The 20,154-nt window shown below is 39.2% G+C and overlaps 2 protein-coding genes across 2 annotated transcripts; both read right to left on the bottom strand.

The window, feature by feature from the left end:
* Positions 1 to 2,695: 2,695 nt before the first annotated feature.
* On the bottom strand, positions 2,696 to 6,979 carry LOC140305562 (basement membrane-specific heparan sulfate proteoglycan core protein-like). The gene is made up of 8 exons (XM_072384477.1): positions 6,868 to 6,979; positions 6,199 to 6,345; positions 5,176 to 5,310; positions 4,106 to 4,278; positions 3,831 to 4,017; positions 3,576 to 3,755; positions 3,227 to 3,493; positions 2,696 to 3,113 (listed from the first exon to the last, which is right to left on the bottom strand). Exons 1-8 carry the CDS (start codon positions 6,914 to 6,916, stop codon positions 3,109 to 3,111), a joined length of 1,143 nt encoding a protein of 380 aa, XP_072240578.1. The 5' UTR covers positions 6,917 to 6,979; the 3' UTR covers positions 2,696 to 3,108.
* Positions 6,980 to 9,313: 2,334 nt separating this feature from the next.
* LOC140305569 (pre-B-cell leukemia transcription factor 1-like) lies at positions 9,314 to 17,346 on the bottom strand. Its single transcript, XM_072384486.1, has 8 exons — positions 16,457 to 17,346; positions 15,786 to 15,859; positions 12,847 to 13,085; positions 12,569 to 12,759; positions 12,345 to 12,480; positions 12,073 to 12,226; positions 10,305 to 10,388; positions 9,314 to 9,636 (listed from the first exon to the last, which is right to left on the bottom strand). The coding sequence occupies exons 1-8, from the start codon at positions 16,627 to 16,629 to the stop codon at positions 9,632 to 9,634; spliced, it is 1,056 nt and encodes a 351-aa protein (XP_072240587.1). The 5' UTR covers positions 16,630 to 17,346; the 3' UTR covers positions 9,314 to 9,631.
* Between the last annotated feature and the right edge of the window lie 2,808 nt (positions 17,347 to 20,154).

Here is a 20,154-nt window from a genome sequence, read left to right on the forward strand (position 1 = left end):
AGTTGAAATGGGTACAGCGCCACCTATCGTACTGGGGTATGACATGCTGTGTGCCAGTGATTCCATTCCTTCACCGCCATATATCCAAGGATAATTACCCTTGCTCAAATAAGGAGCAAAACCCAACTATAGGTATAATCAAGATAATCTCATCATGTAACCCCACTGACTGGTTCATCCTCGAGTTAGGTGGCTTTTTAATGCTTGAATAAATCACAGGTCAGTGTTAAGTAGCTTGACAAACAAACAAAAACATTTGCCTAACTATTGCTCAAGACCACTTTAAAAGGTGACAAGAAAGTCTCATTCCTGGGAAGCAAAATATAAAGAATAAGGAGTAGTACTACAGTATTATACTGTACTAGTACTACATGTGACATGATTATAAAGATTAGCAAATGGGGCATATTCTTACTGCTTCCTGCTTGACAAGTTAGAAACAGAAACGTTTCACACTGACACAATGTGAGATCAGGCAGAGTTGTGATATTTTGCACTCTGGTATTCATCTCAGCTCTGCAGCCAACACAGCACAGGAACTGAAAACATTATCACCCCCATCAGCCTCCCTTCCTATGTCCTGAGTAAACTGTTGTTTCTATATAGTGCCCCACCACAGCTTATCCAACTTCACCAGGTGGAAACCCACAGCAACAGACTTGGTAGGTACCCCCCCCTTCAACTTATCACTTCCTGGGGAAACTCTCACCTCAGCGGTTACTTCCTGAATGATCAGGTTTGACTGTGTTATTACTGTTGGGACATTGCTCTGGTCTTCATCCAAAACTAAATGTTTCAGTGATGTGAGGAAGGAGTATTTAACTGCCCTTGTGTACTGATACAGGCTGTGTGTTTATTTTTCCCTTCTCCTTACCTCTTAAGCCTAACATAAACATGTTATCCAGTGCCAATACAGAGCTACTACCTAGTCTTACTGCTTTCTAAATTATTGTAATGTTTCTGAAGTTGTGACAAACTGTTTGTGTGAGTGTGTGCGCACATCCCTTTTCTGGGACGTCATCTTGAGTCTTTCTGTTTATACGAGGCTCCATAAGAGACCATAAGTCCACGTCGAGTTAATATATATACAAAGTGATATACACAGATAGAGCTGGATCAGATTTCATGAATTAGTGTTTCCTCTCCACTGATACATTAATCTTCTCTTTTCCAACTCAAAGGCTTTTTATAATTCTAATTTAACAATGAATGTGGGTATCTCTCTTGTATTTTCCTCTCTGCTTTAGCTGTCTGAGAAGTGAGGGGGTGGATTGAGGTGACAGGGGGCAGATGTTTCCTCATCAGCTTTGAAGTGCCTGTAAAGATGGAGTAAAGACTAGTGGAAAGGGTAAAACCAATTTCTCCATGGAGGCTTTGTGAGTGAGGCCAAAGACACATGCAGCAGATAGAGGATTTGTTCTGGCAGCAGCTTTGGAAATGGCAGCTCACTGTTCAACCTTATGCCGTGACCACAAACCTTTATTGAGGGCATAACACCTAATATAGGCAGAGCTACTTCAAATATTGTGCAACAGCTCAACTATCGGGCACGCTTGTTGCAACACATTTTATTGGCCAAACAGGACTTTGTTCAGTGCATGGTTATAGTCCAAATGTACACTGAGGGCCGCTGTGATCAGCCAAAGGTTTTCGTCATTTATAAAGATGATGGCATGTAGTCGTCTGGAAAAAAAAAACCTTGACTGTGCTCTGCATCTGTCCCTCCATTTGTTAAGTGTGGCAGCTCGGAGTGCTTATTTGGCCCGAGGACAAATATATGTGTGTCCTAAAGCAATATATTGCCACCATGTGGTTAAAGAAATGACTTTGGATTGATGCTCTGATTTAACATCAGTTAAACTCCTGTTATCCCTTTCGTTGGTTTAATTCTGTTCTTGGTCGTTTTGTATTCCACTTCCATTCTGTCAATGGTGTCTTGGACTTAGAGCCCCCTCAAATGTTTCACATTCAGAACAAATACTAAAAGCAAATGTTACGCTTAAAACTAAAAAAAAATGTAGAAGAATGATAATGCAGAAGTCAAATATCAATAGAATTTTCAATTCCTCAAAAACAGTCTGTGTTGCAGGAGGGTGTGATGTTCACCCACATGAACACATCTGGTGGGTGTGCAAAGTGTTTGGTAATCAGCAGTTCAGTAGCCTGAAGGCTTGCATGTAGAAGCTGTCCCTAAAAAACGGTTGGTACAGGTCTGGATGCTCCCCCGTTTCACCACTACAGTTTATGGGTTTGTTTTGCTTCTATTGTTGTTTCTGTTAGGTTGTTTATAAAAAATCTAAACATTAAAAAATGAAAATCAACATTACAAAATTGGATTAGATAATATGTTGATTTTGTGGTGCTTAATCCAGACATCATTTGGATGAACTGGCCATACACTGTAACACCAGCAGTTTGGGAACAAAACAACATTGTTTCTGGCTCTCTGCTGCTTATCAAATTTAGACCCATTACTCTTTCACCCACCATCCCCCAAAGCAATGGATGATGACTCTTATGTGTGCTCTGTCTCAAGGAAGCAAAGAACATCAAACATTAGAAACTGTCATGAAAAAAAAAATGTATAAAAAAACATGCTGTAAATTTACATGCTTTTGCACATAATAAAACACACCTTTTATGACCAATAGTCAGCAGCTAAGCTCAGGTCAGGAAAACATGAGAACAACTTCAATTTTCATGTTACACCAAGCTGTCTTTTTTATTCTCTTTTCAAAGATTAGAGTTTTTCATATTTATGTCATGATCTCAACGACTTTTATATAAGATTACATTCTTGTTTGTTTTCTTCTACCTTTTTTTTTTTTTTACTATTGAACTATAGTGTAGCAAAGGAAATTAATGAAGGAAAGCAGGCTGTAATTCACATAAAGAAAAAACCTCCCACACCCATAATGTTAGATGTTAGTCACAGAGTTCCAGAGTATCAATTCCCTTTAAAAGTACATCATTAACCCCTGCGCCATAATTCCAAGAGTTCAAGGAGCAGGAGCATGGTATACATCAAAATAGATTAATTTATTAAATATGATTTTCCCTGCATGATTTTTATTTTTTGTCAGTGAGCTAAAGTGGGACCATGTCGTTTTAAGCTGTAAAGATAAAACAGACAAAAGAAACAGACACGATTAGACAGTGAAATAAACACAAAACAGAAAATTCACTTAGATGTACTTTGAATAACAAATCCTAAACACCCTCTCACCTTTTATAATGACTTTTGTCAATGCCTCACTGGAACCAATGTGATTGGTGGCCACACATTTGTATGTTCCGCTGTCGCTCAGTTTAACATGGGCTATCAGTAGCTTTCCATCTTTTGTGGTCTCTGCTCCAGCAGATAAATTGCCCCTGCCCACCCGGCTCCACGTGAACTGCATGGGATGAGTGCCGTGGGCGAGGCACTGCACCAGCAGGGCGTCTCCGGGCCGGAGCCTCACCTGGTCAGGCAGGCTGGTGGCGTACGGAGGGGCTGCGTGAAGAAAAAATACCATTAATCTCAACTTGAGTTGAGACAGAGAATCTAAGTGTGTTTGATATGTGTATCCACTCACACTCGACCTCCATCTGCGTGTACGCCTCACTGTAGCCATTTATGTTGGTTGCATTGCAGATGTACTCTCCCGAGTCTTGGCGCCCCACGCTGGTGATTGTCAGAACTCCATTAACCATTGTGTGTTTCCATGGCAATGGTGCTCGTAGTTTGGACCAGGTAATAACAGGAGGAGGGGAACCTGAAAAGAAATTCAATTTGAGAATTGGGAGCAGAAATAGAAGATATTCATAACACAACCACACAGACATCTTACCACTGGCCTTGCACTCCATTGTGACAATTTGCCCTTCCACCACAGTCAATTCTGGGCTGTTCACTGAAGCCACAGGTGCTCCTGGTTGGCCATCAACATGGACCTGAATTTTGACTTCTGAAATACCCTCATTGTTCTCAGCCTGGCAAATGTACACTCCTGAGTCCTCTGGACGTATGGCATTCCACTGAGAAAACAGTCAAATATCATGTTCTAGGCATTTTTCTAAATGTGGACATTGATTCAAGAACAACTTGCTTGGGTTAGTATTTCACCTTAATAGTGTTGACATCATTTATCTCTGAGGTAACCAGCTGGAGGGTGGAGCCTTGGCGTTTCCAGGACAATGTGGGGCGTGGCCTGCCTGTAGCGCGACATTCCACTGACAAAGAGTCACCTACCCTGGCCCGCAGGGGCCCTGCTGGTGTCAGCCGTACTTTAGGAGAATCTGAGAGAAATATGGTAATGCTTTCATTTATAGTCTGACTTGTATCAACCAAGCAAGTTTGAGTAGAATATGAATGCAATTAAGTCCAATCCATCAAGTCCTCCAATAAAAATGACTAATAAGTTGTTTGTATGGCTAATAACAGTTTTTTTTTTGTATTCCAAACTAGTTGGTTAGGATTAAAACAAACATCACTGTTAGAACTAAAACCTACTACTATCGTCACAATTATGGTCCTAATTTGTCTTTGCACTTCACATGCAGTTGCTTTCACGACCACTAAAAGTCACATATTTTTGTAGGTTGTTGTTGTTTGCATGAAGAAATTACCCATTGGGGTCTTTTTTGGGAGGACAGCCTCAAGTGCTGTTTAATCTATCTACGGTTATTTTACTGTCATGACCCAAAAATGTATTTTGCATCATGGGAAATCCATTGACCTACACTAGAAGCTTTGAAACTGGCTGGTGCCAATCAAATCAGTCATAAAACAATAGGGGATGTGTTCCTAGATTACAAGTACACAAAAATTAGGTGTTAAACATCCAACACTTAGCTTGGAGCAGGTTACAGGATATTTGGCAAATGGAAGGTGTCATTTCACCCTCTTCTTACTCTGGAACACACCTGGCTCTGGAGCTTTCTTGTGATCTTGAGCTCTCTCAGTTAAGCTCACAACCTTTATGTTAACCATGTTTATTTGCTTTTTGTTGCTCTGTATGTCAAATACAATTGATTATAGCATCTTTTTTCCAATGACTACCTGTGGTGGCAACAAATGACACCCTGATAAGATGAGATTTGCATTAGATTTTCTCTCAGGGAGTCTAGATTTTACAGTTTTGCCACTGCACACACCAAGATGAGGAAAATGTTAGTAGAAAAGACAAAGCTCACGTTTGACGTTCAGCATAGCATTGGCAGAGCTGCGGCCAGTGGAGCTGACAGCCACACAGCGGTATTGGCCCTGGTTTCCAGGTCGTGCATTCACAAACGTCAACACGGACCCATCAGGACCAATTTTAACATTGTCTAGATGAAAACAAGAGAGTTCAGTTAGACCTCACAAATACACAGTTGTATAGAAAAAAAAGGGAGTACACTTGCTTTCAATTTTAAGGTTTTTACATTTCAAGACATCTCAGTTTGTATGTTAGCTGTTAAAGTTCATGATACCACAGAAAAAGACTGAATAAATATGGCTTGTTCGGAAAGCTTATCTATAAAACTGTCATGGCAGCACAGCTCAGGTTTGAAAAACTTCTGGATCAATGTATGGATAGACAAGACAAAGTGGAGATATCAATGATTTAGGCTTGTTTTACAGTCATCGGACCTGGACACCTTGCAAGCATGAAGTCAACCATGAACTCCTCTGTATACCAAAGTTTTCTTCAGTCAAATATGAGGCCATCTTTCTGTCCACTAAAACTTGGCTCAAACTGACTCACGTAACAGGACAATGACCCCAAACCCAGTAGCAAATGTACAACAGAACGTTTGAAACAGAAAAGAATCAAGGTGTTGCAATGGTCCAGTCAAAGTCCAGACCTCTAAACAAATGCCTGGCAGCCTGAATGAGTTGAAACAACATTGTAAAGAGTGAGCCAAAATTCTTCCTCACTGATGTCACTTTAACTTATAGCAGCAATATGTGGTTCTACAGGAAATCAAATTACTGAGTGTACTTATTTTTTTAAACACTTCTGCATTTAGTTTTTTTCATTGAATAATTCTTGAGAAGGTGTAACGTGTTGTTCATCTGAGGTTGTATTTTAAGACCTGGTAAGCACCAGATGCTTTTTTGTCATATCCTGATATGCACAACCTTGACATTGAAAGAAGATGTGCTGTCCTTTCACATGACTGTAGGTGATTTTACGTGAACTGTGCTTTTGTGGTAATGTGCTTGGTCCTGACCTGGTAATGCTTGGTTATTGGGTCTACTCCACTCAAGTTGGACCGGTTGCACTGTGCTCTTCGCTTGGCACCGAAAGCTGACAGACTCTCCCTGGTGCACGGTAGCAGACCGGGGCTCCACTGTGACCACTGGAGCCTGACCAACCGCTGCACAGAAAAACACATCAAACACATGTGCAAGAACGCACACATGTATAATCAATCTGTGAACTTTCAGATCGCTCTGGGTAAAATGCAATGTAAACAAAGACCACCCCACAGCAGGCAACCAGAACAAACTCCCAGATTGATCTGTAGTGTGACATGGTCACAAAACAAATGTGAAAACAGTTTTTAAAAAAATTAGATTTATCACAATGAAAGTGGACTTAAAGACAGCACTTTTCTACTTTAATGGACTGGTTCAACTTAATCACTTAATGAAAACCATTTGTTGTGCTCATAAAAAGAAAAAAACAGAGTAGATTATAACGACAGAGTGTAGACTGAGATTCTAGGTCAGCTTTAATCTATTTCTAATGCAAGGAGTACAATTATATTTCTTATTTTAACTGACCCTTTTAGTCTATATAACAGACTATAAACTAAATGAAAAGCTGTCAGAGGGACAAAACAAGCAACATGAGAATAAACTCTTATTTGTTGTTTGAATTGAATCTTATTCATTACCTGAACATAGTAGAGAGCACAGGATCAGAATCACAGGAGATAAATCCATGATGAGTGCAGAACAGCCCCACTGTCACTGCTGTGTACAGCCTTTCTCTGTCTTTGTCCATCTCTTATCATTTTCAACCTTTAACCAATCAACTGTCCTCTTCCCCAATTCAAATACAGCCTGGAAGCTCAAGTTACTTATAAAGCACAGACTTTTACATTTCTGAACTCTTTCTGAGCTAATTATTGTCTCATTTTGATGTGCCAAAAGTTATCCAAGGACTTTTGAGTTGGTTTGTGTTTTTTGACTGATCTGTCGATGTCAGGCAAAAGGAAAACAGATTTCATCTCTTTACTCTTCCCAGAATTATTCTGTGATCCAGAAAGTGATCACTCTCCAGCCAAACAGAACCTATCAGTAAAATCGTTTTTGAAAATATGCAAAGAAATTTTGAAAGAATAACTAATAACAACATAATATAACAATTTCTTAATCTTAATTATTTGAATTAGGGGCCTACGTGGCTATAAGACCCTATGTATTAATAAAAGGAAGAGAAAATTGTCTTAAGTTTGGAAGAATTAGAATTAGTTTCATTGCAGAACATTTAGAATGTGATGCAACTGATAACTGTCAGGAACTGGTGGAGAGGTAGGACCCAGATGTAGTTCTCTTGGTTAAAAAAAAAAAAAAAACGAGGTTTATTCCACAAACAAGACGGGGAGCATGAAGAGCCGGATCATCAAAAATGCTTAACTATGAAAAAACACTAACAAAAATCAACTAAATCAAGACTATGAAACACAGAGGACTGTGGTAACAAGACTATGAATAAACAGGACTGTGACAAAACAAGACTATGAGGCAGGTGACCAAACTTATCTTTTCGTGACTCGGCATGAAGGGATAGTGAGGATTCTGCAGGGACTGAAAGTAAACCAGGAAGCTAAATACTGTGAAGGGAGTGATCAGTGAATGAGGTGCAGCTGTGAACAATGAGACAGGTGACGTGGGTGAACCAAACGTGACAGGGGAAAAACATGGCTAGAACATAACATGATTAAACAAACTGTGACATAACATAAACTGATAGGGCAGACTGTGACAATAACCATAAGATAACTACTGTTTATATGCCAGATAATGTGCCAGCTAATCAAATCAAAGCAGTTAAGAATACATTTTCCCTTTTAATAAACCAGCACTTCACTCCGTTAGTGTTAAAAACTTACCATGGTATTTTCTAATACTGAAAAGCTACAAAATTGTAGCACTCACTATACAATATTATCAGACACAAGCCTTATCTTCCTGCCTTATGTGCTCTTTCAGAAATAAATTTAATATTTACAATTTTCAAACAAAATTAAGCATCATTGTACTACAAGGCCACAATATTACTGCTTTACTTTGGTTCATTCAGTTAAAGATTTTTTTTTTTATCCTAAATTAAATCATTTTGAATCTCATTTTAATCTCATTTTGAAATAAAGAAATATCAGCCAAGATGAGCATTCAACTGATTTGCTGAATTCTGATTCTATTGTAGATATAAAATAAGATATACAGTTTGTATAGAATACAGAGTAATTTGAAAGTCTCTTGTGAGTTAAAGTCTTTCCACTTTTTTCTTGCTCAGGGATAGCAATTACGAAAGAAACCAAAAGCTTTGTAGGGCCCAGGAGCGGTCAGGTTCTATGCGATGGATGCACAAAACACCCTACAGAGTAATCAAAGGCTTGCTTTTAAAATCACCTTTCACCATTATGCTTAAAAGCAGCGTTGATTGCATTGTTTTCAGAAAAAATAAAATAATTTCACAATTTAAAATGACCTCATTTAATACCCACAGAGCCCAGTGTTATTATAACCTGCATGTTCTAATCTAAAATCTTACTCATATAACCACTTCTTTGTTCATGAAGAGTTACAAAGAGACACATTTATGTTTTATTAGAATGATTTATGTTCAGGATCAAACATCTTGGTCTTGATCCAGCGAGCTGACAATAAACCCAGCCTCTACAGTTTTAGCTTTCCAGATTTGCTCTGATGTTTATTTTAAAAACCAACAAATCCAGACTTGTAAAAAATCTTTGACCCGTGAATATCAATATCGTCTAATGTGAAAAACTCAGTCAGCCTTACGTCCGCTTATGATGTCCGACTGGCTGACATACATAACTAAAGATTAACTACAAAAAAAGAAGTGATAAGAAAAAAAGGCAGACAGAAAAAGAAGGTAAAGAGGATGCAGTGACATTACTCAACACTAGAGGACACACATGAAAAAAAAAACACATGATCAATACTGAAACAACAATCCAGTTTATGTCAGACAATTTACAAAAATGTAATAAATGACAATGTGTTTATTCGTTTTTGGTTGTGTGGGGATAGTGACATTACTTTAAAAAAAAAAACTTTAAGAAAAAAGAAAAATACAAATATCCATGCGTAACATAACATGCATCTTTTTAATCTTGAAATAAAACAATGAATCAAAATTTGGGGCGATAGTTCAAAACACATATAGGCTCTTAACTCTTCTGTAGTTTCTTCGTTTTAAGTTCTTTTCAGAGACAAACACAAAAAGGAAAATTAGAAAAACACTGTGTTTTAAGGTGATCCTGTACTGCACAGACTCAGCTGGAAATCTGAAGTCTGAAGATGAAAAGAGAGAACAGTAGAGCATCAGATGGGGGTGACAGAGCCCACGATGACTCGTGTTCTGGGTGAGGAAGAATAGGATTCACATTGTATTGCCAGCCTCCATCAACCTAAACAAAAGAGATTCAGAAAGAGACAGAATATTATCAATAGGGGGAGAATGTAGAATGTATACAAATTTATTGTGTTTGTTTGTAAATGTAAAATTTAACTTTACTTTAATCAGTTTATCACATGTAGACCTCCAAGGAATATAAGTGATTACCTGACTGTGTATACACTTACATTAATTTACTTAAGTACAACTGTATACTATGAACACTTTGCCTCTATGATGGAAGTCTACTGTTCACTGTCTTATTGATGGTTTGATTTGAATTTCTGGTTCATTCTTGGATTTTATGTTTCTTGATCCAGTTTTACTGCTACAGTTGAAGATATTTCACGCATTATGCTATCAAACTCAGTGAATACCCTTTACAAGTGTCTGAAAAAAGCTTAGTTGGTATTTCAAAAACAGACCAACATCAGGTGCCACAAATACCCCGTTTCCTTTTACATGAATAAAGTTGTTGCGTAGGTTTTCTTTAATGCTCAACAACAATCCTGATTCAGTTACTGACAAAGTCCTGGATATCTACAAGAAATACTTTATTTCAGTGTTGTATGTTCAGTGTACAACTTCTTAACCCAGTAAAAAAAAAGGCTTTCCACGTCTTAACATGACTACTAAATTGCAGAGTGTCTACAGTAACAAGGTGTAAAAGCGGCTACTCACGTGGAGACAAGGAGGTAGGATAGTTTCTCCAGATGGTTCCTCTTAACCTCTGATCAGGTGTGTAACAGGGAGCTGGATATTCTCCTGTTAGTGAAGAGATGACAGAGGTAAGTTAACCATCATATCAGTCTTCCAGACAGGCCTGTTTTTTTTCTGTATGACGCAAACCTTTATTCAAACTTTATTTAACCAAGAAAATCAGACTCTGGATACTCAAAATCTCTCTTGCTAGATCATTCTAGTCAAGACTGTCAGCAGATCTATCAGCAACTCACACAACAGTACACACATAATTTACATAAAACAAATTCAACTACAACAACAAACATGCATATCAACACTAAAAGACTTATGAATATCAAAAGAGGTCATCATCAGTTATCAGGGGTAAAGTAGGGCAGTTACAATCAACCATTACATTTGCAGCTAAATGTTTATGCCTCCAAACTGTGAATCATTTCTTTGAATTTGCTCAATGAACTCCCTCAGTGTCAGTTGTTTCTGGAACTGATTCCAAGCAGAGGGAGGCAGTTATACTTAAAAGCCCTTTTTCACAATTCAGCATGGCTTTTAGGGATGGTTAGAAGGGATTAGGAGTCTTGAGAATGAAGACAATATATTTCTATGCTGTTTTGAAAAATGGAGACTGGGTGGAAGAGGACCACCAATAGCTTTGTACACAGAGTTATAAAATTGTTGTCTGTATATTCAGATCATCCAACCTAAGCAAACAGATGAGTGAGAGTTTTAAGGTCTGTGATGAACCTCTGTGCTCCACGGTAGACTGTATTTAAAGAATAACAATCATACGAATATGCTTGCATATAATTAGCGTCTCCATATTCCAGCACAAAAGTAGTAGTGACAAGTCTGTTTTTGGCCTGAAAGAAAAGACTTGATTCTGCAGAAAAAAACACGCTGGATATAAGGCGCAAAAGACAACGAGTCATCAAATAGATTTGTTTTACAACACAAATGCGATCTTAAAACCTTGGAAAGTAGATGGAATAATCTGAGGTTTGGTTTTTGTATTTGAGAGCATCATTAGTTTGGTTTTGTTGAGATTCTAAACAAGTCCTAAATCAAAATGGTACGCTGGACAGTATTGAAAGGTTGTTGTGGCTGATGGAGGGAGTGGTTAGTTGTGGTTGCAGGGGAGTTCATCACTGTACCATCAACAGTTCAAATAAAATTGGCATCGAAGGCCCTTCAATCAAAATCGTTAACATATCAAATGAACAGGGGTGATCCCAGGACTGACCTCTGGGCAATGCTTTTTGTTATACTGTTTGAAAATGATCTGTCTAAACAGATCATTTTCAAACAGTATGAGCCCACAGTCCGACACAGTAAGTATTTGCTTTGGTATTTCATGAACTACTGTGTTAAAAGGCTTACATAGAGCCTTACAGTGTTGTGTGTAGATTTAATACCTGTAACTTTCACATGCACATCATGCTTATTCTACTTTCAGGTAACAAAGTATTTTTACACTGCAGTGCTGCTACTTTAAAAGATCTAAACGCTGACTGCTCCATGTGATTGCCTGCTCCTCTCAGTTAGTGCCTGGTAATCTCACATAGTTTTGGGCTGCTCTTTTTTTTAACCCAGCTCCTTCACTTCTTTTGGGCTTGTTTTTATACATCTGCTTAGGCGTTACTGTCACAAAATCTGGCAACAGGATAGTGCATTGATAGCACTGGAGAGAGTTGCTGTCTGCAACTTGACCGTTAGATTTGTCATTGTTGCATACTCTTCCTTTGGGTACCTGAGTTTGGTGTAACTGGGGAGCTAGCTTGACTGGCAAGTGAGCAATCACTTGCAGCGTCTGCAGCTGTCTTAGCATACAGATTTGCTTCTCCCTGGAACTTTGCAATGTTCTTCTTGTACCGAATCCTTTTGTTTCCGAACCAGTTGGCCACCTGAGAGGATTAAAGAAGGGAAAAAATTAAGCTGACCGCTGGCACAACACATAGTTATTTTCATGTTATAGATCATGGGGTTTTTTGGCAATAATTTTTTCTCAATTGACATCCTGACCTGAGCAGCAGTAATGAAGCACTTGTTGGCCAGCTCCTCTTTAGTCTCCTCATTAGGGTATGGGTTTGCCAGATGAGAGTAAAAATATTCATTCAAAATCTGTGTTGCCTGTTTGCTGAAGTTTCTTCGTTTCCGTCTGACAGAACAGGGACAATTGCACAATTTAAACACACTGGAAGATTATCGGTGAGAGGAGAAAGGAAAATAAACATGAGCGACCCAACCTGGCATCCAGGAACCTGGAACGTAGAATCATGACAGCTTCGCATGTGCTCTGCTTTAACTGCATCTGGATGGCGCTGAACTTGTGGTGGATGATTGACACCATTCGCTCAATCTCTTTGGGTGAGATGGGTCGTGTACGTGACTGCTCCCTCAGCAGGTTCATCACATGGCTGGTAAATTCACTGCATGCCTGTATGAGATGAGAGGCAAACGGGAATGCAATGACTCTTCTCTTACCTCTCTATTGTGAAATATGTTTTTTGCTTCAATAACACACCTGTTCACATTTCTCCAGCTCAGCGTGGTAAATCTGTCGTATCTGAGCGAGCCTTTCTCTGTAGTCGTCAAATTCTGTATTTCTGTGGTCAGGCAACCTTCCAGCTGTCGCAGCAACCGCTGCTGCAGAAGCTCTCCCCTTCTCTGGACCTGCGACCCCCTCCGCTAACAGCATGTTGTCCAGTCGCATGATGTGAGGGTCTGGAGGATCCTCTTGATGACAACCTTGTATATTGAGAACTGTGGAGAGGTACAGAGACTGTCATGCCTTACATCTACTCAGATTATATTTCATTTTGTTAAAAAAAAAAAAAATTTAAAAGTTTAGCAGCTTTAGTTTTATTAGTTCGAAATGTGGGGCATCTGCAGACCGAAACACACCAACTGGAAAATTTAGACAATTTGGTTGAAAAATGGAAAAAGGGAGCTTAACAACACTGTGTACCCTGCTTATGTCACACTTTTCAATCAAACTGCCAGCTCTGCTACGTAGAACTGAAAACAGTGGGTGCCCACTACATTAGACTTTTTACACACAACCCCTCTAACATTCAAAGTCAAGAAGTTTATAAAGGATGTAACTGTTGCAGATTAGAAGCTTATTCAGCATAATGCTGCATGTGTGAAGCATAAATACAAATGGGTGATTTATATACCAGAATCACACAAAAAAGTATTTTCACACTGTATTCTAGTTCTTCAAAAATGTTCCAAAGTCCAAACACAATGGCATAAAAAGCCATTAACTGCTGTAAACTCAAGAAATATCCAAACAATGTAATCTACTATGACCTAGCCACATGACTCTTTATTGCAATCAAACATCTGAAAAAATAGTGCAGGTAGAGTCAGCAGTTCTTAAACTGGATAAGATCTTTTTTTTTTCTTTGCGTGACTGAATTTGCTGGAGACAGAAAAATGAACTTAACCGAAGTCTGTAAAGAAAGCTGAGACATGTGACACCAGCCCCAGGGAGGTTCACATTTTAAAAAAACTGTGGCTGTTGCTGTGGTACTGAGACCATCTTTCCTTGGTATGCAGTCCAAAAGAAAAAAACAAATGAACAAGACACACATACGCAACACACTCTGCACACACACAGCTTTTAATAACGCTCCTTAAAGAGTGACTAAAGGCTCAGGGAAAAACAAGGGCTCATTTGAGAGGTCGCTAATTTGCAGTTATGCAAATCAAGTGACAATAACAAGGTAGTTCAAGGGAGTGTCTCCCATTCATAATCCATAACGAGACCACTGACAGCCTATAAACATTGAAACACAGTAATGAACTGTGTATCAGATAAACTAGTTGGGAATCAGCTCGATGCACTTAGTCAGAACCAGTAAAGACGGTTGTTCTGCAAATACACACAGTATGTCAGCTGTAACTGCACGAATGTGAGTATGACGGAAAATATATTACATGTGGCAAAGAACCAGGTTATTGCTACTGCCCCTCTAACATTTCTCTTCTCATGTATGAGTCTAATCTCTTCCTTTAATTTTCTCTCATTCCCATGGCCGCTTAATCTAATTCAGGGTGAGGGTGGGGGACTGGAGCCTATCCCAGCTGTCATCGGGCTAGAAGTCAGGTACACCCTGCATGGGTCCTAATTCAAAATGTCTGATAATCTGTCTAGTTTTAAACTAGAAGTGTGAGGGGAAAGTCAGAAAGAAAAGATAAGATACATTTAGTTGCCAGCCTTTTGGTTATTTCATTATAATTATTATCTTAAGAAACTGAAGCATGTGTCGAGCATGCAGAGTGCATATGAAGGATGAATGTAGCCACCATGACTCTAATCCATGTTCCAGTGGTAATAATATCAATCAACACTGACTGAAATTCATAGAATCTATGTTGACCCATTCAAGCCACAGGAAAGTGGTGTGCAATACACACAAGTGAGCTGAGCAGGCAGATAAATGCAAGATGGCTCCACTTACGGAAAGATGAGTGTCAAAGAGTCATCTGTTGGTTCCCTCATCTTTGCATTTTTCCCCATTTCTTTCTAAAAACTATTTGCAGCTTAACATATTTTACATCTTCCTTTACCACCTTTCTCTTTTCCCCGTATGGTTGATATTGTAAATTCAGTCTGTTAAGTAAGTAGGTAAGATATCTAGTTGTCTTGAAACCTCTAAATCCCTCTCATTTCAGTGTGACCTCATTCTACTTTGTGTTGAAGATGTTTAGAGCTCAAAAGTGAAGGACAGACGAGTTCTTACTCAGTAAAATAGAAAGTTTGGCCATTCAGGCCAAACAGAATATCACTTCTGTGTGTTAATAAGGTGGGGAGAGGTGAAGAAAAGTAATGTAGGATCTAATGCAACATTTAGGGCCGACATTTTTGTATGAACAGATCCTGCTTCTGTTCAGTCACGTGGATCGCAAAACAATTGGAACTAATTCAACATTGTATCATCTTAACTACTGGCACATACTCCTGCTGTTAATCACCCAGATTAGAAGATCCTGTTGCTCCCATGAATTTCCTCCTGCAGTGGTGCTTCTAGCCTTTCACCATCTGAACATTTGGAGGAGAGCCTCACCAATAATCATCAAGGCAGCCAGCAGAGGATCAGTTTTAGAAAAATCCAACCTCAAACTGAGGGCACTTGAGTACGACACACCGAGCACAAGAGCAAGAGAGGGAGAAAGGGAGACAATGCATTAATAACATGTAGAAACTGGTCAGTAAAGCCTGGAAGACGTAGTTGAACAACAATACAATCTGCTTTTTTGTCTCCAATCTCTCTCTCAGTCTCTGTCACAGTTGTGCCATCATGTGAGTCACCAATAAACATACAAAACAAAACAAAAAGAACAGTAAATGACATGATTAAGATTCCTAACACATTAAATGTCTTTACTCATGTTGTCCTGCAACCCTTTGCTTCACTGGCTGATATAAAAGTAAGTGACATGTGGACATCTTACCTGTTTTTTCTTTGATTTCACACAGGACACTGAAGAGAGCAGCCTTCATTTTATGGGAATTTAAAGCATGTTTCCTTGAATGGAAAAAATCACAGAATGACACACAGATATTACATTACAAACACATTTTTGTTTGTGAGCTTTTTAGTATCATGATTGTGGGCACTGGAACCCATAAGTAAAAGATCTAACACAGTAGACGTACAACCTTAGTTCCACAAAGCCTAATTTTGATGGCAGCAACGCATCTTATAAAAGTTGGGACAGGGAAATAAAAGTAGGTGGTACAAAAAAGAAATAGAACATGTTACAACTAATTAGGTGAACTGGCAACCAATATTAATTACATTATTTGTATAAAAAGAGCACCTTACAGAGGCAGATAGTCTCATTCAGTAATATGTAAACTTGAATAGAGGTTTTACAGCAACATATGTTCCCATCCAGACAACATCTTTTCTCAGGGAAGGCCTTGTATATTTCAGCAAGACAATGTTAAACAACATATTGATTCTATTACAACAGCTTATCTTCATTGTAGAAGAGTCAGGGTGCTGGTCTGACTTTCCTGCAGGCCAGATAGAGTGTAATGAGGGAGAGGGATAAAAACTATGCCATCTTAAGGTATACTGAATCCCCCCTGTTTAGACCCTTTTTACTTCTGTTATTACCTGGCCTGGGCCTCATCCATACTCTCATCTGTAATGGCCATCATCTGCTGGAAGATGTGACCAATGTCCTGCTGCGTCTGGTCATCGCTATGGTGTTTCCTAATGTTAGGATCACCCAGGTCGTCTCGATTAAGTTCAATATGGACCGGGATGAGGTGGGCCTCGTCTTCCATTGCACGTTAAAACCAGTATGGGGTTAGAAATGGATGGAGGGTGACTACAGAGAGAGTTTCTTCTCCATTTTAAGAACGTTCAACGCCAGAAGGCTGAGAAGTTCTCCAAAATATCCTGAAAACTGAGAGCAGTGTTGTAAGAGCTGGAGCAGTCTTGCCTTGGTCTGAATTAGGACGAAAAAGAAACAAAACAATGCAGCAGTCTTCCAACTTAGTTGGAAAATAAATTAGATGCAAACAAGTTGTCTCTAATAACCGTGGTTACTTTTTGGTATGGGATAACTTTGTTGATCAAATATAACACCAAGGTGCAGTTGTTTTAATAAACGACGTGGCGTGAAACTTCTTCCAGTGAAGAAGCAAAGCAGTGAGACTCTGAAAGCCCGATCTGTCTCTGCAAACACCCAAAAGATGAAAAAGATAACACACTGCCTATCCTTCTGAGTTCAATTAAAGCGTGGCTTATATAAAAGCGTCTATCTCAAAACCTGAGAGTCTATTTAATGTGGCCGCCCTCCTGCTCTCCTTTTATCTCCGAACACCGTCCGCTCGATCATAAAATGTGTGAACGGACCGGGTCACCGAAAACCGAACTACAGGTATTCCTGTGAAACTTCATCCATCTGGTTCGGTCCACGGCTACCACTGACGGGTGAGACACATTTGCTGTTGCTTATTCTTGTTTCCCACACTGGTGTCCGTGAGTTGTTCCACACCTCCGACGAAATACCAGAGAACACAAGCTTACTGCCCACTGTCAAGTTACACAACACGAGCAAAAACGATTTCCGCTAGAGACCTTTAGGGTGTTGTTACTTAAATCGGGTCATTTTCACACCATAAATCTCCCACTGGAGTCCAGCTGGGTTTAGATTTAGGTTCTAAACCAATCAGGGCCCATTCATGTCCTAAGGGGACAGTGTCATCCTGGTGCAGATATTCATAATATAACAAATAACAAAAAACAACTTGGTATTTGGTCACTTTGTCACCATTCAGCAACAAAATGATCTAATCACAATATAGGAGGGAACGCCACTGCAGCTCATTCATATAATAAAGTGATCAGACTTTATCTCAACCACCCAATGTAATCACTGTTGTGTCTATCAGTTCTTGGCATTCTCATACAATAGTTCCCTCAATAATACCCAAACACCGTGCGTGAAGTACATTCACAGATCGTGTGTGTACTATATATGCACTGTATCCATGTGTTTAGCGTGTATAGTATCTGCCACTTAGGTATTTAACACTGCCTGTATATATTATGGACACCTGAATCTAACTATCAGATGATTTGGTTGCTTCAGTTGGTTATAAGTTCAACAACATTATATGCCCAAACAAACTCTGAATATACTGAATTTCCGGGTTTTTCCATTGATATAATTTATTTCCTGCCCTGATGGAACAGGCATATTCCAAGATGACAAGCTAAAACTCTGAAAGAGTAGTTCAGGGAGCAGGAGTCATCATTTTCATATATGGATTGGCTGCAACAGTGCCCAGACCTTATCTTTGGGAGGTGCTGAAGAAGGACTTTACACAGTAGTACGACCCTCCCCTCATCAATAAAAGATGAATATGTAAGACAGTTGTGTTACTACTTCCTCTTTTTTCTTTTTTTTTTTTTTTGGTCTAGCTCTGAGGACTTATTATCTAACAGTTGATTCTATACTTCTTGTGTAATTTAAATTAATTTAGTTTTTTTTATGTTATTCTTGATTCTTACTGTTGCAACGAGTGAATTTCCCCTATGATTCTAAATAAAGTCTTCATATATAATTGAAGAGAATTTAATAATACTTTATTTAAAAAAAGAAAACTTCGAAACATAACAACTCACTACCAGTAATTAGTTATTAATCTTTTTGTTTGTGTGTGTTTTATATGCGTAGAATTATTGCTGTGGGCAGGAATGACTCCCTGTATCACTCTTGTTGCAGCGGAGCTGAAGAAACCTCTGGATGAATGCACTTTGAACACACTTTGATCACCCTGTTATGTAGAGGATATGCAGTATATTATACAGGAGTAGCTGGAAACAATAGATGTTGGAAATTTCTGTGCCTTGGAGTTAACCCATATATCCATTTTCCATACCTGCTTCAGTCTTATCAGGGAGAGAACAGCAAACCTCACATAGAAAGGCTTCAGATGGGGTTCAAACTGGTGACCTTCTTGTTGTGAGGTGACAGTGTTGACCACCACAGCACAATGCAGTCCCTACAGAGCTTGTTTCAGTCAAAATTATTCAAATTGCTGTTATGAAATTTAAAGTTTTGGAGAGAATATTTTTTAATGTTTGCAAGTTCAGATGATCAGTAAACCTGATACTCCGTATGGCAATTATTTTTTTTTTACTTTTAATTTGAAAGCGATATTGATGAAGTTCCGGTCTCACCCTGAGTTTTCTGGATGGCTTAATGCAGCTTCTCTCCACCAGTATGTCGGCGGGCTCCGGAGAGCGCAGTGGTTTGATTTGAAACCGCGAAGAGGCCATTGTTTTACTGTGGAAACCGTGTTGTTGCTGCTTTTATACAATCACTTTGTGTAGAGTTAGTGTAATTTTTTTCAGATAGCTGACTGAGAGGATTCCTTTGCTGATGTTAGATGTTATAGACTCGAATAAACAGTACTCTTGGTTGCTTTTATGAGGTGTCCTGATAATGACATCGTGCAAGACTCACACACAGCAAACTGCTCTCACCAAGGAGCATCCACACAGATGTGCTGAGGCTCAGCCACACAGATGCTCTCACTGACACTCTGCCTCATCAACCCCTTGTTTTATTGTCTCTGCTGATTACAGATGCCTTTTCCCTCTGTAATTGGATGATTAGACAGTAGAGCTAAGTGCTTTGATTATGTTCTCCATGCAGGAACAGTCCACCTGCCCCAGCCCCTCTACAAACACCACCCATGGTCTGCTCTTGCTGTTGCCATGCCAACAGGGATCTGAGCCCCTCTGGATGCTGCAGTCTAGTATCTCAATTTCTCTCTCACACACACACACACACACACACACACACACACAAAACATCATTGTCGAGTAAGAGGGATGCCTGGCAATTGCGTGTTGTTTTTTTTAGGCTGAACAGAATCATCCATGTGCTGTTGCTGCCATGTTGCATGGAAAAGATTATAAATCAGTTTGTATTTGGGTAGTTTTAACAGGACTATTCACATGTTTGTGTTCACTCACCACTGAAAACATGCAAAAATGTCAAAAAACTTCAACTCACATTGAAGTGTCTTTGCTAAACATAATCTATCTTACTGCTGCTACTATCAAGAATTAATCATTTTGCATAGGACAAGGTGGTGTTCACATTGAAGCAGCATCATGGGGTTGGGGTTATAATTCTATATTTTCCATCACAAAAGACAATATGAAGGTAAGCGGCCTGGCAGTGCTCTCAACATATTTGCTCTCAGAAACACTCAGCTTTACAGCTTTCAACAGGTTCGTGCTAAACACATCAAACTCCAGGACAAATGATCGTCTTTGTTTGTGAGTGT

This window comes from Leuresthes tenuis, unplaced genomic scaffold, assembly GCF_036924035.1.
Source record: "Leuresthes tenuis unplaced genomic scaffold, fLeuTen1.0.hap1 SCAF_4, whole genome shotgun sequence".
NCBI lineage: Eukaryota > Metazoa > Chordata > Actinopteri > Atheriniformes > Atherinopsidae > Leuresthes > Leuresthes tenuis.

Excerpts from the sequence above, each read along its gene's own strand:
- LOC140305569 (XM_072384486.1), bottom strand. The coding sequence starts at position 16,629 with ATGGAAGACGAGGCCCACCTCATCCCGGTCCATATTGAACTTAATCGA. Across the intron at positions 13,086-15,785 it reads TGAAATCAAAGAAAAAACAG|TTCTCAATATACAAGGTTGT; the intron begins GTAAGATGTCCA and ends ACCTCTCCACAG. Across the intron at positions 12,481-12,568 it reads TCCAGGTTCCTGGATGCCAG|ACGGAAACGAAGAAACTTCA; the intron begins GTTGGGTCGCTC and ends CTGTTCTGTCAG.
- LOC140305562 (XM_072384477.1), bottom strand. The coding sequence starts at position 6,916 with ATGGATTTATCTCCTGTGATTCTGATCCTGTGCTCTCTACTATGTTCA. Across the intron at positions 4,279-5,175 it reads TGCTATGCTGAACGTCAAAC|ATTCTCCTAAAGTACGGCTG; the intron begins GTGAGCTTTGTC and ends TATTTCTCTCAG. Across the intron at positions 3,756-3,830 it reads AATGGAGTGCAAGGCCAGTG|GTTCCCCTCCTCCTGTTATT; the intron begins GTAAGATGTCTG and ends ATTTCTTTTCAG.